Below are 24,788 nucleotides of genomic sequence, written 5' to 3' on the forward strand. Positions count from 1 at the left end.
TGAAATTATGATAGCATGCCAACTATCAACATTTTCAGAGTTCATTTGTAGTGCTTTTCAATTTCAGGGTCAACTAGCTCAAAAAAAATAAGTAAATGCACGAAGAATACCAAATGAAGTCAGAAATTGTTGAAATTTTGTGATGCGCCTTTGAATGGTGCATTTTGAACACACAAAAAGTATTGAGTTAAAATAAGTTCAAAAAAATGAAATCCCTTTGTAAGAGATGAGTTCTCGTTCGAAACCCTGATACTTCGAGAGAGATTGTCCGTTTTGTACACGAAGTGCATCCAGTTTTTGTCGTAGCCCTCTCAACTTTTTAACACATGCTATAATTACTTTTGAAAATAGAAAATAGTTTTGAATTATTTATTCAATTTCAAACACTTTTCATTAACATAGTTTTGTCAAATTCTCAAATATGCAAAAAGAATTTTAATAAACATAGTTTTTAATTGAAAATAACAAAATAGTTAATAGTTTGGATAGTCAAAATAATTACTTTTGAAAATAGAAAATAGTTTTGAATTATTTATTCAATTTCAAACAATTTTCATTATCATAGTTTTGTCAAATTCTCAAATATGCAAAAAGAATTTTAATAAAACATAGTTTTTAATTGAAAATAGAAAAAAATTGAAACTATATGAGAATTTGTAAAGAAACTTAAACCTAAATTCAAAGTGAGCTCACTTTGAATTCAGGTTTAAGTTTCTCCACAATTTCAAATATAGTTTCAATTTTTTAATTTACAGTCAGTTTAGGCCCGTAAGCCTGCTTTAGAGAGGAGCTCGATGGAGTAGCTGCGACGGGGCTTATAAACAAGTGTTAGTCCCCCTCGCTGGGCGAGGTGGGACTAAACTTATCGTGTAGGCGAGGAGGGGCTTTAGTCCCGGGTGGAGCCACGACCCGGGACTAAAGCCCCTCGCCTGCCGCCTGCCGAGGAGGGGCTTTAGTCCCGGTGCGTGGCTCCAACCGGGACTAAAGACCCCCTTTAGTCCCGGTTGGAGCTCCGCACCGGGACTAAAGGCCCCTGCTTCCCGCCTTCTGGTCTACCCGAAAAGAGGCCTTTAGTCCCGGGTGGAGCCACGAAACGGGACTAAAGATCCACCTATATAAGCGGGAGTTAGAAAAATTCCAACCCAAATCGTTCGTTTCTCTTCTTCTTCCTCTCGTTCTCCTGCCCGGCGTGGCGTACCGACGACCTCGACGACGCCGTCAGGCTGCCCGCCGTCCTCCTCGCCGTCGCCTGCCGTCCTCCTGGCCGCCACCGTCCTCCTCGCCGCGCGCCGTCGACACCTCCGGCCGGTAAGCCCCCCGCCCCCTCCTCCCCAACACTCCCGCTAGTAGAAGAAAAGAAGAAAAAGGAGAAGAAAGGAAGAAAAAGGAGAAGAAAAGAAGAAAAAGGAGAAGAAAAGAAGAAAAAGGAGAAGAAAGGAAGAAAAAGGAGAAGAAAGGAAGAAAAAGGAGAAGAAAAGAAGAAAAAGGGAAGGAGAAGAAAAGAAGAAAAAGGAGAAGAAAATAAGAAAAATGAGAAGAAAATAAGAAAAAGGAGAAGAAAAGAAGAAAAAGGAGAAGAAAAGAAGAAAAAGGGAAGAAAGGAAGAAAAAGGAGAAGAAAGGAAGAAAAAGGAGAAGAAAAGAACAAAGAGGAGAAGAAAGGAAGAAAAAGGAGAAGAAAAGAAGAAAAAGGAGAAGAAAAGAAGAAAAAGGGAAGAAAAGAAGAAAAATAAAAAGTTTTTTTTGTCATTTAATTCCTATTGTTATTAGGTTTGTGCTAGATTATTAGGGTTAGTAATATTTAGAATTAGGTTAGGGTTACAAGAAGAAGAAATATGAACAAAAATAAGAAAATAAGATTAGGAAAAAGGAAAATAAGAAGAGGAGGAGAAGAAAAGAAGAAAAAGGAGAATAAGAAGAGGAGGAGAGGAGAAGAAGAGGAAAAATAGAAGAAGAGGAGAAGTAGAAGAAGAGAAAAAATTAGAAGAGGAGGAAGGAGAAGTAGAAGAAGAGAAGAGGAGAAGTAGTAGAAGAAGAGGAGAAGTAGAAGTAGAAGAAGAAGTAGAAGACGAGGAGAAATAGAAGAAGAGGAAAAATTTGTTTAGGGTTACAAGAAGAAGAAGTATATTTTTTTGTCATTTAATTTTGCTATTGTATAGTGTATATGCTTAAGTGTTAATAGTGTTTCTTAGATTATTGCTTAATTTTGCTATTGTATATGCTTAAGTGTTAATAGTTTAATTTTGCTATTGTATATGCTTAAGTGTTAATAGTTTATTTTTAGCAAGAAATTAATAGAACTAGTTTATTTTTTTAGTTCATTTTACGATGCCTATCCCCATCCTCGTCGTCGACTCGGCGGAGGACACCTGCTTGATCAGAGGGGCCCTGTCCGGGACTGGGCTCCACCCGGCTGGTATTGGCAGGTGCTACCTTCCGGGGGGCGTAGGTTGGTGAGGAGCCAGCCCGTCGTTGACCCGATCCTTGTTTGGTGGCGGTCGCGTGGGCCAGTGAGGGTGTCGAGGCTTCGGACACCGCGGAGGTGGTACGTCACCGTGTCAACTAGGAGGATGAGCACGTCCGTCGCTACATGGTTGCGTTGGAGGGCAGGTTCGAGCATACCTGGCAGGTTCTTCGGGGATCTCACTGGAGCTATGATCCTGTGATGGTTCCTTCTCTTTGGGTGTCCACCGCCCGCGCCGATACCCGTCGGGCGCTACGGTTCTAGATGTATCAGTGATGCTATATGTATGATAGTATTCGAGGAGTATTAGTGATAATATTCGACGATGTATGGACAAAAGAGATGATGTATTTGCTTATAATTGAATGCATGCTAATTTGAATACTACTTTATTTTACGATTTGGTTTTGCTTATTGAATGCTCAAATTGGAAAAGTACTCCTACTTTGAATACTATGCAGAAATCTAGGAGTCTCGGGTGGAGCCACGACCCAGGACTAAAGTTGTTTTGGAACGGAGTTCCTGATAGAATAATTTTTTTTTGGTACAAAGGTTAAGAGAATCCGTTAGACATATTTTAGAGTTTAGGTTCTAGCCAAGACCCGGGACTAAAGGTCCTCCTATATAAAACGACACTTCGAAGTTTCTAACCCCTCTTATATAGTTTGTTAGTTTATTAGTTAATCAAATGTCGGTTTTTTGCAGAACTATGGATCCGAATATCAGGAACCTCGAAGAGGAAGAACTTCTCAAAGATATAATCAAAGACGGCCCCGACGTTGAACCAGCTGAATCTCCGTCGTCATATCTAAACCCCTCCGGATATGGAATGGAGGTCGACCGACACGAAGATGAAGTCGATGGGGCAGGAGATAGGTCCAATGACGGAGAAGGTGATAGCTCCACTGATGGAGAAGCCAGTGAAGAAATAATAAATTCCGGCGAGGTATACATATGAAGTTCGACAATCACTTGTAATATGTGAAAAATATTGGAGATAGCTCTATATTGTATACATATATATTCATTTGACGAATGTTTCTCCCTCTTAGGCCTCCACATCGAGCAAAGCTACGAAACGAGGCCCGACTAGAAAGTTGGATGCACGGATGCATTACACCTTTGAGGTGATATTGCCTACAGGCGAACCCAAGCTTCCTAAGAATGTTGCTGACACATTCAAGAAGCAATGCGGAGTTCTCGTTAGGGATCACGTCTCGATCAACGTTCGGGAGTGGAACAAGCGCAAAGGGGCAGCCGATAGTGACTATGTCGCCGAAAGGTACAAAGATAATATTTGGAATGATCTCATGTCACATTTCAACCTGCCAGAATGTGAGAATGAAGACGCCGCAGACAAACTGAGGGCCAAAGTCAAGCAGTGGACTCTAAAGAAGATGGCTAAACTGTTCCGTAGCTGGAAGAAGAAGCTATGGAAAAACTATCTGAAGACAAAGAAAGTGCCAGTATTCGAGGAGTATCTAGCGAAGCAGGCGAATCACTGGAAGGCATTTCAAGAGTACAAGGAGTCACAAGATGCCCAGGCATTATCAGAAAAGAACAAGATAAATGTCGACAAGAAGAAATATCACCACAAGCTGGGGCCAGGGGGCTATGAGACTGCCATCCCAAAGTGGGAAAAGAAAGAGCAAGATCTGATAGATAAATGCGTCGTACCTGAACCACTCCGTGATGAGTGGGAAGTGAGAGCAAGAAATTGGTTCCTTGCGCATGGTGGGTCGTACGACGAAAAAACAGGGGACCTCATCTGCAATGACAATCTTAGGATACCCAGGGAGAATTGGATAAGGATAGTGAAAGAAATTAAGGAGGGACAAAGAAAGTTCACTGCAGATAGAGATAAAGATTTTCTCACACTGGTCCTCGGCAATGACGAACATGGAGGACGAACGCGAGGCTTCGGTCCATCTTACCCGTGGTGGCTTGGGTTTGCCAGAGACCAAGACACTTACAGAAGCCGAGAGAGAGCAAAGAAGCGGCAGCAGGATGAGGAGAATGACAAGTTCAACCAGTTGCTTGCGAGGATTAACGAGCAACAGAAGCAGATTGATGAGCTTACACGAGTAGCGCGCCAGGAAGATCCTGCATTTGATATTACCGGCGCCCCATCTAAGCGGAAAAGCAGCGTGGCTGAATCTGAGGCCCCGCCCGACGGTGCACGAAGAATGATAGAGGGCGGTCCCGGCTACCCCGTGGATGGAATCAAGGAGTCAACATCATGTGAACTCCATCAGAAATTCAAGAACATATCCATGAAGGTGGCCGTCGGACAAGCTTTACCTTCTGGTCCTGATGCACGCTGGCATGGCCGTGAGATTCGAGCTGGCTTTGCTAAAGTCGGGGTGGATGAAATCATGGCGGGGTTTCATGATATGGAGCTCGACATAGCTGGACCCGAAGATGAGAGGACACTCGGAGAAGTACTGGGTGGAGTCATCCTATGGGACAAGAACTACATCAAGCTTCCAGGCTCGGCCCCAAGGACAACACCGCCTCCGAGTCGTCGCAGGTCACCTACACCTTCATTACCTCCAAGCCCTCCACATGACGTCGGCCAGCACAACACGAGTCCATCTCGATCACCGCCACCGGACTTGGGTCGTCCGTCTCCGCCGCCGCCCGCTCCGGATACTAAGCGGAAGCGTGCCAGCAAGAACGCTCCGCCGACGATTTCTAAGCGACGGAGCCCCCCAAAGCGCAAACGGTCGCCCCTCCCAAAGGTACCTCATGCTAATCTTCCTATCAGACCTTATGATCGTACCCCCCGAGGAAAACGCGAGGATAGCAAAGGAACATCATGATGCGCAGATGAAAAAAAAGGAACCCGAGCCCCGCCCGGAATACACCGAGAAGCAAATAGCATTTGCAAAATACTTCACGACCCTTCCATCACACTATGACTTACACCATAAGACTGATGACTATACACGCACATTGCAGAAGGAAGTCAAAAAGAGCAGATCACGTGTAAGTGCAAGTGGGAGCAAATCAAGTTCAACTACAAGAAAGAAAAAATCAGACGTTCCTCAGCTTGGACAACAGGCCAAACAGTCGATCCCACCCCTCAGGGTGTTAACCGAGAATGTCCCCCCTCCGGTGCAGGGGCAAGATTTGGAATTAGCAAAGAAGTGGGCGGCTGAATGGGGTATCCTGGTTGAAGACATTCTGGCTTCCCAAGACGACAGGTTACCCACAGCTGTGGTAGCCCCTAAGCCACAGTTTGTCATGGGAGCGCCTTTGGTCAGCAAAGATGATCTCCCAACAAATATGCGTTACTTGCATGCATGGTACTTAAGTGAATCAAAGAATGGGAGAACGATGATCGTGGTGGGTGTCCCACGGGAGTACTACGGCCGCCCCGAAGAAATCCATATCGACTTTGATGAACTCTTCCAGATGTACAATGGCGACGCCCTCGACAAATCACTTATGAGTTGCTATTGTCTGTAAGTTTTTCAATTCGTTGTCTACATATAACTTGTTTAGTTATTTCAATTCATTGTCTATATATAACTTGTACTCTATTATGCAGAATGAAGATTCTGGATTGTAAAAGCAGGAACATCCCAAATATTGGATTTACTGACCCAGATAAAATACATATAGCGACGCTAACTGATAAACCCAATGAGACGGAGGAAAACCTTCTAAGGTTTCTAACAGATCAAAATTTCTGTGACCACATACTGTTTCCATACAACTTCAGGTGAGGGTCTTTACTCTGTTGTGTCCATTCACTTATAAGTGTAATTGATAAGTTACTGACACACACATATATATATAGATATATATATATACATGTGCAGCTTCCATTGGATTCTGTTGGACATTCAAATTGATAAGGGAAGAGTTGATGCCTTTGACCCATTATCGAGACCCTTGGAACAGTTCCAAAGCCTGCAGGACATGCTCCAAGGGTAATTTCAATCATTCTTGCGCTCTATCGGTCTCTTTCGATGATTTTTTGATATATCAATTAATGAAAAACTTAGCAAATCATTATCCTTGTCGGGCAGGGTTTGGAAGCGTTTCAAGTGCGTGACTCCCGGTATCGAGCCTGAGAAGCTGACCTTTAGAGCGGCTCAGGTAAGTAGTAGTATGATATACTTCTATTTTCAATACATTTATGATGCTAGATTATTATTTTGATTATATATATTCTATTCTCGTAAAGTGCGACCAGTAGCCACGGGGGACGCATCTATGCGGATACTATGTTTGCGAGACCATTCGCACGTTTACCTCTGAGCACAAGGATCACAGATTCGACGTAAGCAATGAACATTCACACCTCTATTTTTACCCGTCATTCTTTGTTATCATGATTGATATTCATATTCATCTCCTCTTCTTATATAGTACACGGCCATGAGGACGAAGGTCCTACCAGAGCAACGCGCGATTGCTGTTGCAGAGGAGCTTGCGACCTTTCTGAGGACGGAAGCTATAGATGACAAAGGACGATTTAGTGTAGCTAGGAGCCATTACTGATGTTCGTCCATGTAATCGAATAGACGGGCTCTAGTCCCGATAATTCAGATCTCCATATAATTGTATATATATGCTCGCTTGTAAGATAAGTTAATCTTATATATATATGCATAATTATTTCTATTTAAATTATATGAAAACTAATTCCCGAACACCAAACGAGGCATCACGTTAATCTCCCGAACACCTAAACCCTAAAACCCTAAAACCCAAAAATAAACAAAATCTGAAACTCTTTAGTCCCGGTCCGTGTAACGAACCGGGACTAAAGGGCCTGCCCCTGAGGGCGCTACGAGGCGCCCACGTGGAGCACCTTTAGTCCCGGCTTGGAACAGGGCCGGGACTAAAGGTTAGGCCTTTAGTCCCGCCCCTTTAGTCCTGATTGGTGAACCGGGACTAAAGCCCCTTATGGGCCGGGGCTAAAAGCCCCGTCCCCACTAGTGTAGTATGGTGCATATTGAATGCACAAAATTTCTGGAGTTGAAATAATTTAAAAAATGCCTTTATAACAGACGAGTTTTCGTCCGAAACCTTGATACTTCGAAGGAGAGATGATCCAGTTTGTACACGAAGTGCATCAAGTTTTTACCGTAACCCTCTCAACTTTGTAGCACATGCTATGTGGGTGAAATGATGATACCATGCCAAGTTTCAACCTTTTCAGAGTTTATTTGTCGGGCTTTTCAATTTCAGGGTCATTTAGCTCAAAAAGTCATTAAATGCATGAAAAATAGCAAATGAAGTTATAAAGGGTTGAAATTTAGGATGTGGTTTTGAATGGTGCATATTGAATGCAAAAAATGCACAAAAAGTCTGGAGTTGAAATAAGTAAAAAAATGAAGTGCCTTTCTAAGAGATGGGTTTTCATGTGAAACCTTGATACTTCGAAGGAGATGATCCAGTTTGTACACGAAGTGCATCCAGTTTTTGTCGTAACTCTCTCAACTTTTTAGCACAAACTATGTGGGTGAAATGATGATGCCATGCCAAGTTTCAACATTTTCAGAGTTTATTTGTAGTCTTTTTTAATTTCAGGGTCATTTAGCTCAAAAAACATTAAATGCATGAAAAATAGCAAATGAAGTTAGAAATGGTTAACTCTGGCTTGGTTAACCTGAGTTGTGACTCTGGCTGGGATGGTGCTAGCAGATGTAGTCGACGATATGATTGGACTCTTGGCTAAAGGGGGTTTTGAAATTTTCAAACTCTACTCCCCCCGGTGGACCGCCTTTTAAGTTTTGTAGAAAATAAACAAAAATGATAAAATCTTCAAAAGATAAAATCATTTGAGATGTAGTTAGGTTTTAGTGTCTAATTGGTATAGAAATTTTGAGATATGAATTTTGACCGTTTTTGCAAAAAAGGAAAAAAAAATGTAAAACGGACATAACTTTTGCATACGATGTAAAAAAAGTTTAATATATAAAAAAAGTAGAGAAAATTAGGACTCGATTTCACCCAGGCTTGCCCGGTGAAGTTTTCTCACATGCTCAAAATTCCAAATGTAAAAAAAGTTATTTCAAAAAGAAGTTTTTTTCGGAAAAATCAGAAAAAAATAATTTTATTTAAAAATAAATAAATGATGTCATATTTGGATTCCTCACATTTTTCTGATAATAATGGATATATTATTTGTCGAATTTTGATTTACATATTTAAAGATATTAATTATGCCATATTAAATGAATAAATGACAAAAATCGAATAAAAAATTATTTTGTTTTCATTGAAATTCACTATTATTATTACTTATTTTGTTTATTTTAATAATTATTTGGAATTCAAAAAATTAAATCATGTGACATGATATCAAGACCTAAGGTTGTTTAGGATTGATAGCTTACTATTGTGAGGAAAACAACAAGTGTAGACTTGACAACTAGGGACGATAGAACCAGGAAATTAAGCATGCTCGGTCTGAAGCAATGAGAGTCACCCTGGGCGTTTGGGTACCCGAACCCGTTACCCGAACCGAACCGAATTACCCGAATTGTTGGGTAATTCGGGTATCGGGTAATGGTTCGCTTCTCATTTCTTGACTATTCGATTTCTCGGTTACGGTTCGGGTTCTAGGCTAGAAAACCCAAAACACCCATACTACCCAAATTATTCATATTGTCCAAAATTTTCATGCTATTATTATACTAACTTGTTACCCATACTAACTAAAATATCCATATTACCAAAAATATCCATAATATCTGAGTTATTCATATCAAAAGTTCATGTATGCTCCGAATATTTTGGGTATTTTGGGTACCCGAATTACCCGAACCGAAATTTTGGGTAATTTAGGTTCGGGTATTTTTTTGACAGAAACAATTTTGGTTTGCATTTTCGAATACCCGAATTACCCATAAACCGAACTACCCGAACCAAAATAACCAAAATACCCGAACGCCCAGGCTGAAGTGAGAGGATGGGTGATCGGTCGAGAAGTTAGACGATTTAGAATGAGTGCTCCACGGTGGAGCAATGACGATGGGTGATTATAGATTAAATTGTTAAACAATTCAAAGATTTAAAAATTGAAACAAAACATAAAAACAAATCAAAAATATTCATTTTTTTTACCTTTTTGGATCAAACAAAATAAACAGGTGGAGCCTTTAGTCTCGGTTGATAACACCAAACGGGAGTAAAGGTCCTTCCTCCACCCGTCCCAGACAGCGTCACATGGAGCCCTTTTGGTCCCGGTTCGTAATCCAACCAGGACTAAAGGTTCTGGGCTTTAGTTCCGACCCTTTAATCCCAGTTCCAGAACCGAGACTAATGGGCCTCTGAAACGGGCTAAAGGGTTATTTTCTACTAGTGAACAGCAAGCCAATGACAGAGGCACCGGCGACCGGTAAAGTCAAAGTGACCACCGTCGTTGCGGGCTTGCAAAGATGGGCTTGGACGACCGGGGCGAGGACAGCCGCGGCAAGCTGAGTGGCCGGAGCTGGGTCAACGGGCAGCAAGGTCGGAGCAGCCGCTGGTGACGCCGGAGTGGCCACCGTCTGGGCGGGGGCCACTCCGGCACCACCAGCGGCCGTTCCAAAAAGAACAGTTAACCATCACCGCGAGAACAAGAAAAAGAACAGTTAACCATCACCGCGAGAAGAAGTAAACGGCGCCTGTTTTTCTGCCTTGACACCTTCGCACTCGAGAACATTTCATATTACATCATACATGTACGGATTGACAAGATCACAAGGCGTGTGCGCGCTGGGACAAGGGCGGACTCGCTCCGTTCAACTGAACGGGGTCACGATACGAGCCACCACAATACGTGTGCGCTGCCGTACTGGCGCCATGCATGCATGCCACCAAGTGGCTGCAGGTAGCCATCCTCCAACCCAAACAAACTGCAGTCGCCTGCAGTTTACCTCGAGAAATCAATCAATCAATCAATCATTGGCCTGCCGGCCGTCCGGTTTGGCCACACGCGCGTGGGATCTTCCCGCGCGCAACCTCACTTTTGTTCTCCAAAAAAATGTCCCATGGCGTTGCCTGCCCTCGACATCACGTATCAGCTCTCACCAACGACGACAAAGCGAAGATGCCGGCCGTGTGGATCCAAAGGCTCGCCGTCCTGGCCCATTTTTTCCCCCATTAGCTTGGCTCGCGCCAAATGGGCTTGGTAGTTGGTAGGGTACCGCATACATCATGGTACATGTCATGCCACATTAACAATTGTGCTGTTGCCTCAAAATAAGTAAACTATTGTGTTGTTTGGCGCTGATGAAGGTCCCATGAAGACCGTAGTGCCCTACAGAAAGCTACAGAAACATCTCATCCTTGCAAAAAAGAAAGATGCACAGTTATGAGTAGTATTTAAACTGACTACTATCGCGGATTCGAGGGAACGAACAAATAAACTAACAGATCGTGACCATGTCAAAGAGGGGTATCCTGACCAAACATGGGCGAGCTAGTCGGCATAATTCATCATTACATGCCCTCATGCCATGTCAACATCGGCAGGGCTGCTGCCTGGCGCTGGCAGGCATCTTCAGTTCTTGACCCAACCTGAGATTCACCTGCACAAGGGGGAAAACAGAATTGTTAAGTACAACAGCCGAGCAGCACATCCAGTGTCTGACATGTGGCCAAGCATGCATAAAATCCAACCTATCGCCGTACCAAATCTATCTATGTGTTAACTAAAAACACAACGATATGGACAGAAAAACTTACAAAACCCAGCTACCCAAGCCAAGAGTGATACCCAGCTACCCCGAAGTTACGACTGGGCCAATGCCGAGCAAGAGCAATGCATAACATAAGGTGCTGCACAGATAAGGCCGCACACGGATAGGCAAGAAGCACCTGCCCCCACTACTCAAATGCAATACACAAACGTTTGCTTCAACCATCTCATCTTTTGATTAGTTCAACTGAGAGCTCTTACTACGACTTGTTTAAGTCTTATAAGGCCACCAACAACCATCTGTGCATGCGTTTTACCACCTGCATATCTGTTGGACCTGGTAAGCAGTCCGATAGGTAATGCCTGCTAATAAATTCCCTGAAGCAAGCTATATATGCTATCGTTTTGTTTGAATACCTGTTTGCTTTGCCTGCCTTTGTTACTGAGGGTGCGCCGTTTGGTACCTGCTAGCTCCTCCACGAACTTGTCAATTGGGTAGACTTGTCCGACAAGAACATCCATCGAAACTACTTCTGGTTTGATGTGATCTTGATCTGCTGTAGAGGCTAGGACAACACGGCTGAGTGGCGATGCAGTGGGTGCTGTTCCTGTTCTTGCTCTTGCTGTGCCTTCAGTCAGGCTCCAGCCAGACGAACCCCCAAGATGGTAAGCCACAGTCCTTCGTTTTTCTCACTGGGTTAATGGGAAAAAAGTTGCCTTCTTTTGAGGATAAGTTGCTCACTGAGCGGCCATTAGCCTGAGAAGAAGGTGAGCCAGATTAGTTTAGCCTGGATCATAAGATGAAGATGGATTATTCCTTATAATGAATTCCAACAGGAAAGAAACATCAGCATCATAGTAGTATGTAGCATTAAGATTATGGTTCTGTTTTTCAATTCGGTAGCATTAGTAGTTAACTATTAAGCCTTTTGTGATCATTAAATTCAATTTGTTGCGCTAGGTAGCACAAATAAAACTCTAATGGATCAAATCCACAGTAGGTCAAATCAAACAAATTTAGAAGTTGTGCTAATGTATGGAGAAATAGGTCCCACAGTAAAAGGTGAAACTGAAACAATGTTTCTCTCCTGCCAGTACAACTGAGAGTTCAAAGAAAGGCATCCTTTCTTGGATTAAGACTTATCTTGCATGCTCTACGATGATACTTGCATCTACTCTCATAGGATTAAGATTAGTGTCTAATATGATCCATAGAAGGAGGGAGATTGAACTACTGGAGTTGTTGGTATAAAAGCGCCTCTCTAATGTTAGCTTAAACCTACAGTTGCCGCACTTCAAGCACTGATGAAGAATTGGCGGAATCAACCGCAAAGCTGGACAGGATCCGATCCGTGCAAACCCTGGGATGGAATTTCCTGTTCCAACGGGAGAGTGACAGAACTGTTAGAACTCAACTTATCAGTCGTCATTTTGTATTTCTTTTATTAAGAAACAATCCACTGAAACCTGGTAATTGCAGGAGATTATCAAGCATGAATGTTGCAGGTACATTAAGCAATGCCATAGAACAACTCTCCGCTTTGACGTATCTGTAAGTCATTGCTTCCTCAATTTCAAAAGAACTTCCTTCATACAATAATAAGAACTTCAGTTTTTCTCAACAAAAATATGCAGTAACAGATAGAAGTCCAGGAACGGGAACTACAGCCTACAAAATTATCTAGAGATCTAAACCATGATATGTTTTAGACTACTGATATGAACTAAATGCAGGGATCTGTCTAACAATCCAAGTCTTGGAGGTCCACTTACCCCAAATATTGGAAATCTGAAGCAGCTCACCATTCTGTAAGAACAGCGACCATATAAAAACATTCTTCTTCTTTGGGTTAGGTGGAGAGGAGCAAAAGAAAAGACAGGTGTAAAGCTGACGTATCGTGTGTGTTTTTCCCTTCAGGAATTTGCTTGGATGCAGCTTCACAGGTAACATCCCACAAGAGATAGGCAACTTAAGACAGCTCACATTCCTGTAAGAATCCACTGAAATTTCAATGCAGATATTTAATGACATTATTTGATTCGCGGGATGATACAATTCAATTAACAAGTTACTCTCATACAGGTCCCTAAGCTTAAATCAATTCACTGGAAGAATACCCCCGGAACTCGGCCTTCTCACAAATCTCTTTTGGTTGGACTTGTCAGCAAATCAATTGTCAGGACAAATCCCAGTTTCGAGAGGTTCAGACCCGGGGCTGGATAAACTTGTCAACACAAAGCATTTGTAAGTACTAAAATGTTGCACCCATTCTAGAATGGAAGGAATATTTGATAGCTTAAATGTGCTAACTTTTCCATATCGGCTCATCCATCCATCCAAATAAATAGTCATTTTAGCGAGAACCAGTTGACAGGCCCAATGGACAGAAGACTTTTCCATGCCAATATGACACTCATACATGTGTAAGCAGTATATTCATCTGCACTTGCTAATGCCCTCTGTTAATTCATGTCATCTAACTTGTTTTTCTAATCATTGTCAGGCTATTTGGCAACAATAGCCTTACTGGACCAATCCCCCCATCTCTTGGGCTTGTCAAAACACTTCAAATTATGTACATATCTGATAAAAAATCTTCATTTGTCTCGCACTCTCTTTTGCACAGTTTTGTTGACTTCTCTTTTGTCGACTTCTTGTTTCAGCCGACTAGACCATAATGACTTCAATGGTGTGATACCTGATAGTATCGGTAACTTGACTAGCCTGATGGAACTGTAAGTGGCTATCAACAAGGAACAACTGATGTTTCCTCTTCCTTCCAAATGATGTTGCAAATATTTCTTTGGTTATTACAGGAGCTTAGCAAGTAACCAACTGAACGGGGCAGTGCCAGACCTCACTAATGCAACTAATCTCACTTATGTGTAAGACACAAAATATCAATGCTTAAGTTCAATGATTCTTATGTTGTATCAACACAGTTTTCTATCCGGACAGGGACCTGAGCAACAATAATTTTGCAAGCTCAGGAGCACCAAGATGGTTTTCGACGTCGATGGCCCTGAACACCTTGTGAGTTGTACAAGGATTAGCGAAGTGAACATTATATGGGCTTAGTAAGGGAAAATGCCTAGGTACACTGAAGGGTGGGTGTAGAAACTATATCAGACATAAATAGAACCTTCAGGTCTATGCACACTCTTGCAATGTGTGAAAAGATCTCGAGGCTGTATCAATGACTGATATAGTATTTGCAATAGCCCTTGAGTGTACAAAATCCACCCCCGTGAATAAGCTAGATTCTAAATACGTTGTTGCTCTGGGTGGATAATTACAGGTTTATGGATAATACTGATCTTACTGGGACAATACCCAACGCTCTTTTCAGCCTCCCACAGATGCAGAGAATGTAATTTCCCCAATACTCCAGCTAAACTTTCTTCAATGGCATATATAACTGAAAGTTTCTCTTCAGTAAATTTCGGCAGATTTTGAGAAACAATTGTGTGTCCCTCAGGACCTCACATCCTTTGTTTACACTTATATTTGTATTGTTTTAGTTGCAAATAGACCCTGAGATGACTTCTAACTAAACCTCAATGTACCAATAATTTTATGTATTCTGATGTTGTAACTAGTATTCTAATGCAGATCACTAGCTGGGAATGCCCTTGGAATCTCACTGACTATGACTGGTATCAGCTCAAAACTACGGGTTGTTAATTTGGCAAATAATCAAATCATCGATATTACAGTTGACCCAAGCTACACTGGCAGCCTAATGTAAGTATCACCCCATAATAGTATACATGTACAACTATGTGGCATGCGTCTCACCCATCTGTTCTTATCCAGACTAACAGGGAATCCTGCATGCTCAGCCAATATCAGTTTCTGCACACTCAAGGAAAAGCGGCAAGTGCCATACTCTACTAACCTGGGCCCCTGCGGTGCTATTTCCTGCCCCACTGGTCAGTTACCAAATCCAGAGACTTCACAAGACTGTGCTTGCACTACCCCCTTCGAGGGTACGATGTTCTTCCAAGCGCCTGCCTTCTCTGACATGACAAGCCCCGAGTTATTCCAACAATTGGAATCGACGCTTGCACAGAACCTTACCCTAGCTCCAAGATCAGTTGCACTTTCCGATGTTGACTTCAGCCCAGGAGCTCCTCTAATATTCAGGTTGAAGTTTTTTCCGGTCAGTGAAACTGGCTTCAGTCGCTCAGAAGTTATAAGAATAAGTTCGGCTTTGGCCAACCAAATTTATAAAGCTCCAACTCAATTTGGACCATATTACTTCCAAGCAAGCCCATACTTCGCAAGTATGCACACTGCATAGATCTGTATTCTCTTTTATTTGACATGTCTCCAAGTCTTACATAACTTATCCATTTCAGTCCCAAGCAGTAAAAGATCCTCAATGCACAAAGGTGCAATAATCGGAATAGCAATTGCCGGCTTTGTCCTCATTGTCGGCCTTGTTCTGGTAGCAATATATGCTCTACGGCAGAAGAAAATAGCCAAGGAGGCAGTAGAGCGAACTGCTAATCCGTTTGGTAATCATCTATTTTGTCGAATCCATAAATAAATATCCAACTTGAATAATCTAGTTTTAGTTCTCTACACATGCCACAGAAAAAGCAAGATAATCATAAGCATTTAAGAATGTCATAACATGTTTGCAAATTTGATCTTGTTGTTTTCGGTACCACAGCATCATGGGGAGCAGGTGGTAAAGATAATGGAGAGGTACCACAACTGAAAGGAGCGAGATATTTTGTATTTGAGGAACTGAAGAAATGCACCAATAATTTCTCAGAAACTCATGAGATAGGATCTGGAGGATATGGCAAGGTAATTGACTTCTGTGCTCTCGTATCTAGACATAAGTAAAAGTCTACAGAAGCATCGAATGTCACGATGGCCCCAAAAAGCATCTAATGTCATATTTATCTGTTTAAAGGTTTACAAAGGAAAGATTGCGAATGGGCAAATAGCTGCAATAAAACGCGCACAGCAAGGATCCATGCAAGGTGCAGCTGAGTTCAAGAATGAGATTGAACTCCTGTCCAGAGTGCATCACAAGAACCTAGTGAGCTTAGTAGGTTTCTGCTATGAACAAGGAGAGCAGATGTTGGTTTATGAGTATATTCCAAATGGGACACTCAGGGACAATTTGATGGGTATACTATCATTATCACTACAACTATCTTTACCGTATTATACTCATAAACAAGGACATACGATTTAACCATTGCTTATCTGCAGGTAAAGGAGGGATACAGTTGGATTGGATGCAACGACTTAAGATCGCAATTGGGTCTGCTAAAGGCCTGGCATACCTTCATGAACTTGCTAATCCACCAATTATTCACAGAGATATAAAATCAACCAATATACTTTTGGACGAAAGTCTAACTGCAAAGGTAGCTGATTTTGGTCTTTCGAAGCTAGTGTCTGACACGCAAAAGGGGCATGTTTCTACCCAAGTGAAGGGAACATTGGTAAGTGATTCTGAGAATTATAAGTGCATAGTTTCTGTTGGGAAAACAAGATTTCTTGCTAATTTATCTTTTATATCGAAATACTAGGGTTATTTGGATCCTGAGTACTACATGACTCAACAGCTCTCTGAGAAGAGTGATGTCTATAGCTTCGGAGTTGTCATGCTAGAGCTATTAACATCCAGGCAGCCCATAGAGAAGGGTAAGTATATTGTGCGTGAGATAAGGACCGCAATAGACCAGTATGATCAAGAGTACTATGGCTTGAAGAGCCTAATTGATCCAGTAATCAGGGATTCGGCTAAATTAGTTGGCTTCAGGAGATTTGTGCAATTGGCTATGGAATGTGTAGAAGAATCTGCTGCTGACCGCCCGACAATGAATGATGTGGTCAAGGAACTTGAGACCATTTTACAGAATGAAGGGGGGCCGTTGTTAAATTCAGCATCTTTGTCAACTGAACATTTTGGAGATGCAACAGGTAGAGGCCAAGAGGAACACTCTCCTATGAAAGATGACAGCAGCAGCAGCAGTGCTTTCGATTACAACAGTGTATATTCGTACTCAGCTGTTGAACCAAAGTAGGAACTATGTATTGGTTATTGCTTATCTCTACTCATTGTTTTTAGTGCATGGTCCAATAGGGCATGAGAAATTTGTCGTACAATATTCCTTTTCCTGTCTGTTGATAAAACCAAGGCGGAATATTTTATAAGAAGTCACTCGCAAATTGCTATCTTAAGATGTGACAGAAGAGAATGATCTGTCGATAATACCATAACATTCATGACCTGTTCTTTTTCTATCAATGACCTAAAACTAAAAAGAATGATATGTGCTAAAGCCTAAAAGAAAGAACATTGTGCATCTCCAGCATACAGTTCCAATCCATTAGAAAGCCTAGAAACACCCTTCGCTGATTTGAATTGTTTCATCCGATTTCTGATTTGAGTAATTAGCAGATGCAATCTCTACAGTTCTTTTTTCTAAACGACAAAATGCCATTTCGCAACATATATTTAACTATTAATGGAGACTTTTTACTAAAAAAAAGTCCCTATTAATAGTTAAATATATGTTGCGAAATGGCATTTTTTCGTTTAGAAGAAGTCCCCATTACTAAAAAAAGTGGTTGGCATTGGTGGGTGGTTGTGGATATAATACAGTATTAGTGAGAACAACGATTTGGTCAACTATATTGATGAAAAAAATGTAGAAGATGCATTGCGGTCATGTACAATGAAGCATCTTTCTTATGATTGCATAACCAATCAAAAAGATAATACTGCCTTGATTACCATGCACCTTTACTGCACTTTTCTTATTGAACATCAGTCAATAACTCTAGTCCCTACGTATAATATCAGTCAATATCTGCAGTCATTTCGCAAAATGGCACATCAAAGACATGTATGCCAAATGATAACAGCGCGGATATTTTGCCCTGAATAAATTTAAATTAAGAGGGGCAAAACGGGGAAGTACCTTTGCACAAAGAATGGAGGAACAAACCAATGACTTTGTCACTATCAGAGCTTCCAAATCCTTGTCATTGTAATTTCAGTCCCCACCTACATAGTTGTACCAAAGGAATATAATATTATTAACTACTTAACAAGAAAGTATATATTGGAATATACGAATCACTTCATCACAGCGACGTTAATTTCAACCAAGAAAAGCCAACAAACAGTTGTGCCAACTCCAAAGAGCATCCCGACTTCATCGTTTAAAGGAAACAGGTTGGTTGGATGAAAGCTGTTACCTGTATCACGCCACCAAAGATCAAAGAAAAGCCTAGACCCGTGAAGGTCCTCAGCCTGTCTAGAAAAGGTTAAGAAATAACACCCACGGAACAGTCAGTAATCCTTATGCAACTTGGTTGTTTTACTTGCCTTTCGATCACCTCTAGACCATCTCTCCCTTTTGGCAACAAAACCCGCAGCTGGTCCAACTATCACGCAGAATATGCAAACAGGTACAAATTCGGTTGACCTATTCTTGAGAAATGTCCTTCCAAAGAGCAAGGCTTTGGCATTCATCTTAGGAAGCTCCTCCATTTGGGTTCTTGCAAAGAAGCTTTCACAACCAGCTTTGTAGTTTGTTGCCACTCTTGAGTGTTTCTAAATTGTGATCCCCGTAGGTGATCCCCATAGGCTCTGAGAATGGAGGTATTGAGAAAGTTTCTGCTGCTGTTGATGCTGTTGGCCAGTATTCCTGTGCGATTCTGTGATACAGATCCTCAAGATGGTAACTATGATAAATCTAATTTCTGTACCTTTCTCTTCTTATATTACTTTCACTGCAAAGGTGTAGCTTGATCATGTTGAAGGTGACAAGCCACACAAGTATTTAGATGAAATTTTCTATCTGCCATACTAGTATGAGAAACAACTTTGTTCTATCTACAAAAAGGAGATGGCACTCAGGTGCATAATGTAATCTTGCTATCATAACCACCAAATCAAATAGTTCATTCAATATCATCTCCTTTCATTATTCTCCAAGTTGGCAGATTTGTTATTATCTGCATAACTTAACACAGAGCAACTGACAATAGAAGGAAGATATGACACCATGCAATGATATTATAGCTTAAGTCAGTGGTCTTTAAATTTCCTAAATAATAACAGCAATACGAATTGTCAGCGGCTGCACTCCAGTCTTTCGTCAGTGGATGGCAGGACTTCCCATCAAACTGGAAAGCATCAAATGATCCATGTGGTACACCATGGGACGGGGTTATGTGCGACAATGGGCGGGTGACGTCACTGTGAGTACTAACTAATGATCTTTTACTTTCACCTACCATCCAGTTAACTTTGGCATCCCTGTTTCCAGGAGGCTTTCGGGCATTATTAACGCTCAAGGCACATTAAGCAACAGCATAGGCCAACTCAGTGAGCTTGTTTACCTGTGAGTTACGTACCCATAAAATCATTTAAGTTTATTAATCATCAATAGTAAGAGTACATTATGTGCTTCAAATGTTGGAGTATATAAGATTCTGGAGACTTTGACTTCTTACAGAAAACATTAACATGAATTCTTTGTTTCCATATGGTAAAGTTGCAGAGCTTATAACATTTTAACAGAGAAGACATCAGCTATAGTAATAAATAAAAACAGCTGGCTAATTTACCTTGATAAGATATAATATACTGTTTTTGCTCATACGTTAGGGTGCTTGCAGGGATCTCTCCTTCAACATTGGAATTGGTGGCCCACTGCCTGATGCGATCGGGAATCTCAAGAAGCTTACAACACTGTATGCCTGCATGACCATTAGCAAATCCTTATCTTGCATATTTGGGATACATCAGTCACTGGCCTACCCTACTGCACTGTGCTTCTCAGGATCTTGGCTGGCTGCAGCTTCACAGGAGGCATCCAAGAATTAGGAAACTTGCCGCAGCTCTCGTTCTTGTAAGAACTATTAGACACATACGAAGCCTTAGTCATACTCACATTATTATTAAGCTCTGCTGCTACTTTGGTTGTACTAATGAGATGAATTTTCTCTGTAACAATTTCTCCATAGGGCGCTGAATTCAAACAACTTCACAGGCGGAATTCCTCCATCGTTTGGTCTACTCTCAAACCTCTTTTGGTTAGACCTGGCAGATAACCAGCTTTCTGGACCTATTCCAGTTTCCTCAGGTGGTTCTCCAGGACTTGACCTACTTACACACACCAAACATTTGTAAGTCCCTCTAACATTTCTTCCTTCAGCCTGAATCAAGAATGCATGATCAAATATGAGTGTTAAGTCATTTTTTGTAACTGAAATTTATGTCGCTTTATTTTCATACCATACTACTGATGCTTATCCCCGATCAATCAACAGCCATTTTAACAAGAATCAGTTAAGTGGTAGTCTTGCTGGCCTCTTCAACTCTAGCATGATCCTCGAGCACATGTAAGGAAGTACAAATTTTCATTGTTAGTAGCACTACACATGTTATACTGACTAATTTGTTCAACTTCATCAGATTATTTGACCACAATCAATTGTCTGGTCCTATCCCCACTGAGCTTAGTGGCATCGCAACCCTCAAGATCCTGTAAGTATATGGGCAATGTCTTTCTTCCAACATATTCTACTTGCTATTGTTGAACTCCTTTGCATCTTCCATAGACGATTAGACAAGAACAATTTCACAGGAGAAGTTCCAGCCAACATTAGCGAGCTACACAACCTAAATGTCCTGTAAGTAGCGTGAATTGTGATGACACACAACCAAAAAGAATAATGCTCATATTTACCTCATGTGGTGTAATTCTTTTTCTGCAGCAATTTAGCAAACAACCAGCTGAAGGGGAAAATACCAGATCTCAGTAGCTTGACCAACCTAAACGTGGTGTAAGAAGCTTCTGCATTGTCTTCTGCAAGCTTCTATGATGTAACACTGTTCTGATGAATTTTATCTGTATAACCAGGGATTTAAGCAACAATCCGTTTGATCCATCAGTAGCACCAAACTGGTTCTCAACTTTACAGTCTCTTGTTTCAGTGTGAGTAAATTAATACTGTGCACTACTGATCATCTCACATTCTCTCACAGTAGTCATTAGTCAGTAATATGTTTCTCCATCAATCACCAGTTTGTTACTTTGACACCTTAATATGCAGAACAATAGATTCTGGAGGACTCTCTGGCCCGGTTCCCGAAAGGCTCTTCACCCTACCCAACCTGCAGCGAGTGTAATTTTCTGGTGACCTGTAAAGAAATGAATTATCATGAACATAGAAGTTTCTCATGTTCTACTATTTTGTCACTGATCAGACAGTATGCTAAGAAACAACGCATTGAATGCAACGCTAGAGATGACTGGCAACATCACCCAACAATTGAAGATCGTGAATCTCCTTAACAATCGCATACTTGCAGTCAACATAACACAGAGCTACAACAAGACCCTTGTGTGAGCAGTACCTGCGTGTTCTAGAACCAAGATCTACACATTCCCTCTGTATTCCATTAATTCACTAGCATTGCCATTTCACCTACTCGCAGACTTGTGGGGAATCCTGTGTGCTTGGATTCAGATTCCTCGAGCCGCTCCTTTTGCAGCCTTCAGCAAGAGGACCTGGAATCATACAGAACCAATGTAACCCAATGTGGTTCAACCACATGTTCCGGTGATCAAGGTCTGGACCCTGCAACTTGCAGTTGTGCCTATCCTTACACGGGCAAGATGATCTTCAGGGCGCCATTGTTCGCTGACCCGAGTGACAGAACGATTTTTCAGCAACTGGAAACTAGTCTCTGGAAAGAGTTAGGACTGCGCCCTGGTGCAGTTTTCCTTTCTGATATCCATTTCAGCAGTGATGACTACCTCCAAGTTCAAGTGAGCCTCTTTCCATCAACAGGGACATCTTTTGATACGTCAGAACTTATAAACATTGGCTTTGCTTTTAGCAACCAAACTTATAAGCCACCAAGTATTTTTGGACCTTATTACTTCATTGCAGATACATATGCCTCATTTTCAGGTACCCAATATCATCAATGTAAATTATGTCCATATTTACATAAATCTATGTCCATATATACATAAGAAATTCACTGGTACTTCCTATCTCAGGTGGTGTTGGCAGTGGAAAATCTCAGATGAGCAAACGTGCTATAGCTGGAACTGCAGTAGGCTGCAGTTTTCTTCTGCTTGCTCTAATGTCTGGGGCGACATTTGCTATACTGAAAAAGAGAAGGCTAGAACAATCATCAGGACGAGCAAATCCATTCGGTAAGGTTCCAAAGAATGTGAACTGCAATTCCAACTATGCAGCTGTCGATTCCGCCGAGACATTTAGAACCGGGCTTCTCCCCTTTCCATTAAATGCATAACGGAAATACATTGTTTTGCTCCGAAACCAGAGAGAGAACTATATATATTACTAGAATTGACAAAGATTGCAGATAACTAAGTAGATACACATCACATCATAACACAACAAAGCAATAACAACCGATACTTTTTTTTCTTGCAAGTCCACTGCTAACAAATACTCACAGCATTGATAACGGAAAACTGACAAACTTTTGTAGATTGCTGAAACTTTACTGATTTTACTCCATTCACATCTAAAATTAAGCTTCATGGGGAGTTGCTCAAAAAGATAGTGGGGGTGCTCCACAGCTCAAAGGAGCCAGGTTCTTCTCTTATGATGAACTGAAGAACTGCACCAACAATTTCTCAGAAAATCATGAAATAGGATCAGGAGGCTACGGAAAGGTGAATAACTATATAGTTATTGATTAACATTCTTCCAAGAAGATTTACATACAGCTAATTTTATGGTCTACCTCATGTGAAAGGTTTACAAGGGAACGATTGAAGATGGAACAGGTGTTGCAATAAAAAGAGCAGAGTATGGATCAAAGCAAGGTGCGGTGGAGTTCAAGAATGAGATTGAACTGCTGTCCAGGGTTCATCACAGGAATCTAGTAAGCCTGATAGGATTTTGCTATGAACAAGGGGAACAGATGCTGGTGTATGAATATGTTTCTAATGGTACATTGCGAGAGAACTTGCAAGGTATGCATAAAGAGGATAGTTCATAAGCGTAAAAGTAAGCATATTTTGTGTCTCTTCTCCTTCACAACTTGCAATTTTGACTCAGCAAGGGGAATTTACCTGGACTGGAAGAAGAGGCTCAGGATTGCTCTTGGCTCAGCTAGAGGACTAGCGTATCTTCACGAACTTGCTGATCCACCTATTATCCACAGAGATATCAAATCCACAAATATCCTTTTGGATGACAATCTCAAGGCAAAGGTTGCTGATTTTGGTCTATCGAAGCTAGTCGCGGATACTGAAAAGGGGCATGTTTCTACTCAAGTCAAAGGAACACTTGTAAATGCTCTGCTTACCATTGTCTACCAATCTGTGTACAGATTTCATTGGTTACTCTTATCGTTGACGATGGCTACATTTGATTATGTAGGGCTACTTGGACCCCGAGTACTACATGACGCAACAGCTATCGGAGAAGAGCGACGTCTACAGCTTCGGCGTCGTCATGCTTGAGCTACTAAGCGCCAGGCTGCCCATAACAAAGGGCAGGTACATCGTCCGGGAGTTCAGGATTGCCATAGATCCCAACGAGCACGACTACTACGGCTTGCAGGGCATCATCGACCCGGCCATCCACGACGCGGCCAAGTCCGCCGGGTTCAGAAGGTTCGTGCAGCTGGCCATGGAGTGCGTGGAGGAGTCGGCTTCAAAACGGCCCACGATGAGCTCGGTGGTGAAGGAAATCGAGACGATGCTTCACAACGAGGGGCTGAGCTCGTCCGGCTCGTCTGTCACCGAGTTCGAGCATGCGGGGCAAGCCACCGGAGGCCCATACAGCGGTGCGGTGGTTGTGACCGGATCGAGCAGCAGTGGTGGTGGTGCCATCAGCGACATATCGGAGGAGCCCTCCGGGTCCCACCGTGGAACTCGGTACTGAGCTCCCCGCACGCTCTTTTGCCTACTCAGTGGACATTTTTTTTCCCTAATCAGTGGTTGCAACTTGCAATTCGCCCAAATTTGAAGGCCATGGCTCGAATGCTCGATTAACTTGTGACCAAATCAACCAACGGTCGGCGGTGAATTCATCCGTGTAACGTTAAATAAAAGAAATGGCAATGTGAGCTGCACTGAAGTTGTGATGCTAGATCGCATAAACGCATAGCTTCGAATCAAGAGCGCGTTTGGATTTGCAGCCGTTGGTGTGTTAGGGCAAGGGTTTCGAGGAGCGCGAGGGAGGGGAAATGCAGACGAACCTGGGTCCGGCGGGGAGGCGGCGTGGAGGCGCCCCGTGTGTGTGCGCGCGCGCGTGCGCTTCGGAGGGTTCGTCCCTGCTCCATTCCGTCTTGGACCTCCGCGCCGGCTCTCCGTGCCGCTGCCTCCGCTCCGGCTCTCCGGCTCTCCGTGGCTCCGTGCCGTTTGTTGCCTGCCTGCGAGTGCCGCCAGGTCGCGGGTGGGCCGTGCGGTGCGGGTGCTTCGGTTAGCCCATCTCCAACAGGCGCGGCCTAAAAAACAAGTTTGCCGCGTGCTGGTCGCCTGGTTTGACGCTTTGCGCAGCGCTGGGTCTAGCAGTAGCTTTAAAATGCAGCGCGCTCGCTCCGCTGCAGCAGCGCGCAAAAATGCAGCGCGCGCCGCTGCAGCAGCGCCCAAATATATGGCATTTGGACAAAAAATAGTTTGAAACATTCATCAAAAT

General features: G+C 42.3%; 2 protein-coding genes and 1 long non-coding RNA gene across 3 annotated transcripts; 2 read left to right on the forward strand and 1 right to left on the reverse strand.

The window, feature by feature from the left end:
- Positions 1-10,636: 10,636 nt before the first annotated feature.
- Positions 10,637-19,672, reverse strand: LOC123444703. Its single transcript, XR_006631021.1, has 7 exons — positions 18,342-19,672; positions 18,062-18,147; positions 12,881-13,095; positions 12,575-12,694; positions 12,391-12,483; positions 11,525-11,864; positions 10,637-10,997 (listed from the first exon to the last, which is right to left on the reverse strand). It is a non-coding gene; the product is annotated as an uncharacterized LOC123444703 (long non-coding RNA).
- Positions 11,698-17,191, forward strand: LOC123444702 (leucine-rich repeat receptor protein kinase HPCA1-like). Its single transcript, XM_045121514.1, has 19 exons — positions 11,698-11,773; positions 12,393-12,510; positions 12,588-12,659; positions 12,842-12,916; positions 13,026-13,097; positions 13,191-13,352; positions 13,457-13,531; positions 13,612-13,683; positions 13,772-13,843; positions 13,925-13,993; positions 14,067-14,141; positions 14,407-14,478; positions 14,721-14,852; positions 14,925-15,394; positions 15,470-15,628; positions 15,787-15,926; positions 16,036-16,255; positions 16,341-16,576; positions 16,664-17,191. The coding sequence occupies exons 1-19, from the start codon at positions 11,698-11,700 to the stop codon at positions 17,159-17,161; spliced, it is 2,865 nt and encodes a 954-aa protein (XP_044977449.1). The 3' UTR covers positions 17,162-17,191.
- Positions 19,673-20,478: 806 nt separating the features above from the next.
- Positions 20,479-24,326, forward strand: LOC123441969 (leucine-rich repeat receptor protein kinase HPCA1-like). The gene is made up of 12 exons (XM_045118125.1): positions 20,479-20,495; positions 20,569-20,640; positions 20,715-20,786; positions 20,871-20,939; positions 21,017-21,091; positions 21,210-21,281; positions 21,571-22,073; positions 22,166-22,324; positions 22,674-22,813; positions 22,897-23,116; positions 23,202-23,434; positions 23,526-24,326. The coding sequence occupies exons 1-12, from the start codon at positions 20,479-20,481 to the stop codon at positions 24,030-24,032; spliced, it is 2,139 nt and encodes a 712-aa protein (XP_044974060.1). The 3' UTR covers positions 24,033-24,326.
- Positions 24,327-24,788: the final 462 nt, after the last annotated feature.

Source organism: Hordeum vulgare, chromosome 3H, assembly GCF_904849725.1.
Source record: "Hordeum vulgare subsp. vulgare chromosome 3H, MorexV3_pseudomolecules_assembly, whole genome shotgun sequence".
Taxonomy (NCBI): Eukaryota; Viridiplantae; Streptophyta; class Magnoliopsida; order Poales; family Poaceae; genus Hordeum; species Hordeum vulgare.

Coding starts and splice junctions, on each gene's coding strand:
- LOC123444702 (XM_045121514.1), top strand. CDS start 11,698: ATGCAGTGGGTGCTGTTCCTGTTCTTGCTCTTGCTGTGCCTTCAGTCA. Junction 14,853..14,924: donor AGCTACACTGGCAGCCTAAT/GTAAGTATCACC, acceptor GTTCTTATCCAG/ACTAACAGGGAATCCTGCAT. Junction 16,256..16,340: donor ACTCAGGGACAATTTGATGG/GTATACTATCAT, acceptor GCTTATCTGCAG/GTAAAGGAGGGATACAGTTG.
- LOC123441969 (XM_045118125.1), top strand. Junction 20,641..20,714: donor ATCGCAACCCTCAAGATCCT/GTAAGTATATGG, acceptor CATCTTCCATAG/ACGATTAGACAAGAACAATT. Junction 21,282..21,570: donor CTACCCAACCTGCAGCGAGT/GTAATTTTCTGG, acceptor TTAATTCACTAG/CATTGCCATTTCACCTACTC.